Source organism: Perca fluviatilis, chromosome 19 (assembly GCF_010015445.1).
Source record: "Perca fluviatilis chromosome 19, GENO_Pfluv_1.0, whole genome shotgun sequence".
Classification (NCBI taxonomy): Eukaryota; Metazoa; Chordata; class Actinopteri; order Perciformes; family Percidae; genus Perca; species Perca fluviatilis.
This window is the reverse complement of record NC_053130.1, coordinates 25,585,138-25,592,920: the sequence shown is the minus strand read 5'-3', so window position 1 is coordinate 25,592,920 and position 7,783 is coordinate 25,585,138. Positions and strand designations below refer to the sequence as shown.

Sequence of the window (7,783 nt, the reverse complement as noted above, 5' to 3'; positions counted from 1 at the left end):
GGTAGCTACTCTAATAAACACCTGGGCACTTTGCATTGAATAACACTGAATGACACACAGCGACCCATCAGTGGGAAGGTGCTATTCGATTTTTAAGATGTTCAGTCTTCACGCAGAAGCTAGTGATTGACAAAATAAAAGCTCTACATCTATAGAGCTAAAGCTTGTTTGTGTCTCCCAAACATCCCATCGAGCAGAAATGAAGTCTTCAATTAGAAAAGAAAAATGAAAATGAGCAGGGACGAAACATAAATCCAGTTAGAAAACTAAAAACAGGAACAAAATTGAGAAATAAATGGAGGCCAACTGATTAATTAAACTGGTGCTGAATTTTAATCGCGCGCACAGCATTGGCAATACACTTTCACGGAGCTGATTTGATGTTTGCGCAACATTGTTGTGCATAATTAAACAAATAATCACTTGCTAGTAACACTACACGCACCCCACCCTTTATATATATATATATATATATATATATATATATATATATATATAAAAAATCAGTTTGAAGCTGCCATAGCCCTTAAATGCAAATAAGCAGGCTACCTTGAGCTTTTTCTACTGGTTCAGATGAGTGTGTTAAATGTCCTGGAGATATGTGCGCGTGAGTATGTGTGTGTGCGCGCGTGTGGGGGGGCTCCTCTCTGGACGAATCCGTTCCGTGTTGCGCGTTCGAGTCCGCCTCTCCGCGCCCCTGCTTCCCATTGACGCACTTTTTAAGCGTCTTCCCCTTCTCCACCTTAAGGCGAGCAGCAGCAGCAGCGACCAATCACCATGCCATTACAGCCTTCAGAGGAAGCTGTTTATGGGACTGCAGCGCTAATTAGGCTCATGAACTAACAAATCTGCCTGCACGAACCCGGCGAGGAAAACGATCACATCCATGGATTAGTCTGGGAGTAGCCGAGCACTTTTTATTTTTGGCTTTCTCGACACTGCCGCCTTTCCCCCCCCAACTTATTTACTGCGCAGAAACTTTCCCCTCTTTTCTTGGTTGTGGAGTATTTTTTAAGCGAGAGCACCAACGACAACTTTAACTTAAACTGGGGAATCTGGACTATCAGACCATGTTTCAACCTACACCCAAGAGGTGTTTTACTATAGAGTCTTTAGTGGCGAAGGATAATCCTGTACCGGTGTCCCGCACAGAGGAGCCCATCAGGCCAGCGGCTCTCAGCTATGCAAACTCCGGCCAGATGAACCCCTTCCTCAACGGCTTTCACTCCGGCGGCAGGGGCGTCTACTCTAACCCGGACTTGGTGTTTGCGGAGGCGGTCTCTCATCAGCAAAACTCCGCTGTCCCGGTGCATTCGGTGGCCCCGCCGCACGCTCTGGCTCACCCGCTTTCGTCCTCTCACAGTCCGCACCCTCTTTTTGCCAGCCAGCAAAGGGACCCCTCAACTTTCTACCCCTGGTTATTACACAGATATAGGTACTTGGGTCACAGATTTCAAGGTAAGTTATCAAAAATGATTCGGCTCTTTTACGCACGAAACATGCCGAGCGGCTGCAGAGTGGTTCCAGATTTGTGTCTCTCCATCAGCACAGACAGCAGGATGTATGCAAGGAATTCAAAACCGGTGAAGCTGTAGCGGAGCACTTTTAAAGTCAAAATCACCTCCAATTCGCAGGCCAAAAATAGACACTTATCTAGAGGATTATTTCGCTGAAAAAAATAAAAATAAAAAAAACTGTAACGAATTTCTTTATTTACAAAAAGAACTCGAGTAAGCCTTGGCTTCTATAGCTGTCTGCTGCCTGGAGTGTCTATTCAGACAATAAAAAAAATAAAAAAAAGACCAGTAGAAATGTTGACATGTGTGTATACACTGTTGGTCCTGCAGGTTATATTTAGCACTGGGTATATGATCTATATATATCCATGCCTTAAAAACGAATGTATCTCGCTGCTCGGCCGTTTATAATAAGACTTATTTCACATTTAAATTAAAAAAGATACATTTTTGTTCTAAAGGGGGAAACAAATAAAACAATTTGGGCAGTTACTTGACTAGCCTATTGCTAATTTTCTAAGGCTGACATGAGTCCAATTTCGGGTAATTTAGATTTTATTAACTAAGATGACTTGTTAAGAGAGAGAAAATAAGAAGATTCGATTATTATTTTTTGCCTTTGGACGCTCATTTTATGGTATTTATATTTGTGATTATAAGTTTTTTTTCTGAAAAATAAAAGCAAATTCATCACATTATAAAATGTGATAAATTGAATTGCATTCGAAATTAATTTCTAAAATGTTTTTGGCCGCTATTTATTTAAACGTCTTCATGCTGCTTCCATTTCACCTGATGTGATTTTGTTAACAAAGGCTGTTTTGGAGCTAATTTAATTAGGCCCAGGATTATACCTCTGTTTGGGTTCTTTCCTTCTCTCCTTCATGCGGTGGTCTCACACACGTGAGATGAAAAGCGTCCATAAGCATTTAAAATGCGTACGTGTTCGATCATTCCTCTTCATTTATTGACTTATGTCCAGCTTCTCCTCAGACATTATTATTGTTATTATCATGCCGTATTTCCAGGCTGCCCAGTACACTACTGTTGCATAGCTTGTGCGCAGGCCTGCTGGTTGTTATGGAGATGTTGATATCTTAGTAGGAAAAGAAAAGGTCATGACGGATCCTCGTTTTCTATCTCGTTTATTCCAGGTAATGAAACGAGTCCAGAGAGCTTCCTTTTGCACAACGCGCTGGCCAGAAAGCCCAAAAGAATCCGGACAGCTTTTTCACCTTCGCAACTCCTGCGGCTCGAGCACGCGTTTGAGAAAAACCATTACGTGGTGGGAGCAGAAAGGAAACAGCTCGCCCACAGCCTTAGCCTCACAGAAACTCAGGTAAGAAACACTATATGTCCCTCAACATTAAACTTCACATCCCCGCCGCTGTCTTGAACCTGGACAACGCGTGCGTTTTATTTTGGAACGCTGTTACTGCTTCTTGGTGTGCTGTGCCATGCTCTGGCTGCTGGAACAGGCGTCACTGCACGTTATAGTCCTGTTGATTGTTAATATAAAAAGATATTTCTCACATTATGGTTGATGTAGTGTAGACTGTATGTGATATTTTGTTATTTTATTTTTAACGTGGCACCGTGGGAAATGGGGCCTTTAAAATAAATAAAAATAAGACAGACCGCTATAAAATGAATGCATCTTCTAACGTATGGCGACAAAGAATAGACATATAGTTAGCAAAAACAATAATTTTAAATAATCAGCTACCAAGTTGTTTTCTTACACACCGGGGTCCATAAATGCATGTTGTCAATCGAAGACAGAGGCTTTCTGTTGGATCGAATCCACTGTCATTGTATAGGCCTAACCTCATTTCAGGAGGGGTTGAATTACTTTGTTTTGGGGGGAGAATGTTGCCTTTCAAAATGGAGGGCAAATTAACCAGTTAACCATTTTATGGGATAGGCGATACAAAGAACGAGGCGGGTTCAGTGAATTCCCCCCTGCCATATTTAAGATGCTGTTTGAGCCCATCAGCCGCTGTCTTTTGTCCGCTGTGTCTGCTTTGGTCGGCGGGGCCTTTGGAGGGACTGAGGGGGAAAATGAACCATCACCTACTTTAATTGGCCCACTGAAGGCGTATTAAATGCACCTCAGTTGCCGTTTAAGAGCTAAAAGGGCTGCAGAGTGACAAAGCAGGAGCAGACAATTTATCGATTTAGATGTTGTTAATTCCCCACGGTGGGCCTTTACCGTTTAACAGAGCTAAGTCCATTAAAAGGAGTGTGTGAAAATAGATGTTAAATATGTGACATGGATGCGACTATTTCATTTCTCTTAAAGTTTACTTGCTGGCAGAAATACTTAAAATGAGAGAGAAGAAAAGAAAAATGCTCTGACCTACTTTAGATGACGCATCAAAAGTTTTTCCAGACATCAGATGTTTGTGTGCCCAAATGTGATTATACTTTACTCGATTGATTTGAATTAGTATTATATAAATAGACTAGCAATTGTAATTTGAGGGTTTTAATGCATGCATGCATCTTCATGAGAATATAATTGTTTATTGTGGACGTTGTTTACCTTTTTTTATTTCCACTGCCCCGCTGCCTGCTTGTATTTAGCCCTGCTACAAAAACAGTGTGTATACCTCGTATGCGTGGTTTTACGCATTGCACAATCGCGGTTTATCTCGTGACACTGATCCAGGTTTTTTTTCTTTTTTCTTTCTGCCTCTCTCCTTTCTCTTTTCTCCCTCTGTTCAGGTAAAAGTGTGGTTTCAGAACCGGAGGACGAAGTTCAAGCGGCAGAAGTTGGAGGAGGAGGGCTCGGAGTCTCAGCAGAAGAAGAAAGGATCGCATCATATAAACCGGTGGAGAATGGCGACTAAACAGGGGAGCCCAGAGGAAATTGATGTCACTTCGGACGATTAAAAAAGAAAAGAAAAGACTATATTATAAGCGTCTGAGTGAAGGAGGACATGGATAAAGGATGCCGTGTAGAGACAGTGAGGGGGTTAAAAAGCCAATGTCACATTTCTGATCTCCGGAGATCGGCAGCTGAGGGTGAGAGAAACCCGACTGGTGGCACTGCTGTCACCGCGTGGGTCTGTCAATCCAAACGAGCCAGGAAAATGTGACTGACAGTGTCTCAGTCCACCCACCTGAACCCTTCCACGCACCAACCACCACCACTACAATCTCCCATCTACCACCACCTCATTTTTTTTTCTTCTCCAATTCATATTGGACGTTTGCACTTCAGAAGGTTTTTTTTTTTTTTTTTTTAAACAAACAAAAACGTTTCCACGTCAAGAAACCAAAACACCAAACTGCTTTTTGTAAAACTTGAATTGCATGGTATAGTTTTTTTTTTTCTCCTGGTAGTTGTTTTAATTTGACAAGTTTTACTCAAACCGAGAAGAAGAAGAAGAAGAAGAAGAAGAAGAAGAAGAAATAATCAATTTTGTTTTTAACTCTATTTTCAAACAGAGATGTCGTGCTTCTTCCTTTTTACAAAGTGTGCAGTCTTTAATTAATGATTCTCGTGTAAACGTGATTTGTGAAAACATATGAAGTAGCGGTGCTGCGTTATGGTGTTTTTTTTTTGTTTGTTTTTTTATAAAATAGAACAAAAATTGAATTTCGATTTACAAAAAAAAAAAACCCTTTCTAATAAGTGAATCAGACCACAAGTTAATAGTACTTAAAGGGAAGGTATCAGGACATTCCTTTAACCTAAAGCTTTACCAATGTGTCGCTGTGGCCCCACGCAGCCTGCTGTCAGGACTCGACCCTCCAGTGAAAGTTGCCACGAAGGACTAAATGCAAGCATTGAGAGTTCAAAAAAAAAAAAAAGAAGCACTGAGCGTATTCCATGTACAGAAATGCTAAAAGTTAATGTTTCTGTTAAAACCCTCTTTTACAGAATGTAAATATTTTTTTGTGTTTGTGTTAAGTTTGCTACAATTTTAACACACATTATACTTCCAAGAAGTATGTAATTGTCAATATTTTGTCAATAAAGTTTTATCAATATGTTGCGCGCAGTAAACGTAAAGACTTTTGATTCTATAGAGCAGCTGAGTGGAGGAAGCTTTATTCTTATTGTGTGCGCCATCAAACGGAGCCATTTGGATGGACGTTGAGTTGTTTGCTGATGTGGCGTTAGAGTCTCGTTTAAAAAAAACAACAAAAACAAGCCCAGCCTGTAGTTTGTTGTCCTCAGCTCTGCAGTAGTTTCTCAGTGGGATGGAGACGGTCGGTAGTTTGATTTCTGAGGGGCTGCAGCGTCTGCTCCGCTCCAGCTACAAAGACTCCCTACAAGCTTTTGTGAAAGTGCAAATCAGTTTGGGCAATTATCATGCGGGTAATATGAGGGGAGGGGGTGAGGGGAGGGGGAGGGATGCATTGCCCAGTGGTCCACTTTAATCTCTTAATCCACGGATCCAAAGGGGCTAGGTTGGACATAATTTAGTACAATCTGACTACCCCTCACGACGCGATAAGGGAAGGTTGCAATGTGCCGCAAAATGGGATCTTTGTTTAAAACCTTGTCTTGTATGGGCTGCATCATGCTGCTGCACTGCTCTGAACGGGAACATTACAGACCTTCTTTATAGGCTAAACTAAATAGATGCTGTTTACAGCAGGAAATGATTTCTCTGTTTACACACAAACAAGCAAAACAATGCAGTCAATTAAAAAAAAAAAAAATCAAATCAAATCAGACAAATTTAAACTGGATTATGAATTTTTTTTTTTCTTCTTGTGAATACATAACAAGCCCAACTTTCGTGTTTTCTCGTGCGATGTGCATGTGTTTGTTTAATTGTTAACTAAAGCTTTTTTTTGTGATTTAGGTTGGGCGGGGGGGGGGGTATATAGGGAATTCTTAATCGGCCCATAGATTATAACAGCAATAAAAAATCTTTAGAGAATACCATTAGCTTTGAAAAAAAAAAAAAAAACAACCTAAAAAGCTTTATTACAAACCCAGCTTTGAAATAGGGGGGATTATAGGACTGAAAGGGTCCCACAATAGTTAGAAGAAAAGGTTTCATGCTAATGAGGTTAATGCCCTTTGTATCTCCGGACTCCACAACTTCATTACTCCTATCTCGAGCAACACCGAGCGGCTCAGAGCCTCACAATCCACTCGAGCTTTTCCCTACCCTGCCTCTAAAGAAGGATTTGATAGCAGTCCTGTTCAAACTAGATAATTATATCTTTTCAAGTTGGAATTAAGATAAAGAAAGTGCAGTGGAGGCGGTGAGCCTTGATCCGCCGCAAACAAATTTGGCGCAACCCCCCCCCCCTCCTCTGTGCGCCTGTATGGACACACAGGAGACAGGACAGGCTGCTCATTAGAGCCTGGCACAATTTGATACATTTAAACGCATTTGTTTTTAACCTGGAAATCTCTCTTTTTTTTTTTTTACACGTAGCGGCAGCTTTGTTTATGGAAATAAATTGTTCTTTTTGCGGATATGATAATTTAGCAGGTTAAGCTAAAACATTTAAAATCCACATTTACCAAACTAAGAGCGCGGTCTCCTGGCCGACTGTATATATTATATATTATATATATATATATATTCTAAATGACTAATCGGCTCCCATCCAAATATTTCATTTTATGAGTAATAGGTATTTTAAAAATGAATGAGCACTTTTCTGTAAGGCAATATAGTCTTCGTCAAAATAATCCCAAATGATCGGAAAAGAATTGCATTGCGCATGCTTGCTGCAAACCACAGAGCTTGGCTAACATATTTATGTTTTTTGTTTCTTAAAAAAATTCAACGAGCCCTTTTAAAAAAAAAAAAATCTCGGCTCAATCAAGCTCAATTTGAGAGTAAGGTCACATGAATGTAATCGCTTCGGACACAATTCAAACAGTGTGTGTGTGTGTGTGTGTTATGATGTGAAGTGGGCCCTCACATATCAGATCCCTCTTCCAGACGCTCGTGCTGTGCGTTGAGGGCCAACTGTGGGGCCCTTTGGTGACCCGCTTATCTAAACTTTAAGCTGCTCCGGTCCGTCCAGGGGCCAAACTCTCCATAAATCATCCTCACAGCTCCTGAACAGTTGGATTATTCCTTAAATATTCACGACCGAGCCAGTTTGGACATTTCGGACCTAAGCCCCGCTGCATGAAACATTTAGTCTGCAACGTGAAATGATTAGCCGTCATTGAAAAGAGTAGTCGGTCCTATCAAGTGACCCCACTGACCCAAAACCTCTAATCTGCAATTAGTAGGTATAATTACGTCCGCTGACACCACTAATGTGGATAGAGGCTG

The 7,783-nt window shown here is 41.0% G+C and overlaps 1 protein-coding gene across 1 annotated transcript; it reads left to right on the top strand.

The window, feature by feature from the left end:
• The first annotated feature begins 669 nt into the window (after positions 1-669).
• emx2 (empty spiracles homeobox 2) lies at positions 670-5,516 on the top strand. The gene is made up of 3 exons (XM_039784336.1): positions 670-1,458; positions 2,672-2,856; positions 4,245-5,516. Exons 1-3 carry the CDS (start codon positions 1,071-1,073, stop codon positions 4,410-4,412), a joined length of 741 nt encoding a protein of 246 aa, XP_039640270.1. The 5' UTR covers positions 670-1,070; the 3' UTR covers positions 4,413-5,516.
• Positions 5,517-7,783: the final 2,267 nt, after the last annotated feature.

Coding starts and splice junctions, on each gene's coding strand:
- emx2 (XM_039784336.1), top strand. CDS start 1,071: ATGTTTCAACCTACACCCAAGAGGTGTTTTACTATAGAGTCTTTAGTG. Junction 1,459..2,671: donor CTTGGGTCACAGATTTCAAG/GTAAGTTATCAA, acceptor CGTTTATTCCAG/GTAATGAAACGAGTCCAGAG. Junction 2,857..4,244: donor TTAGCCTCACAGAAACTCAG/GTAAGAAACACT, acceptor CCCTCTGTTCAG/GTAAAAGTGTGGTTTCAGAA.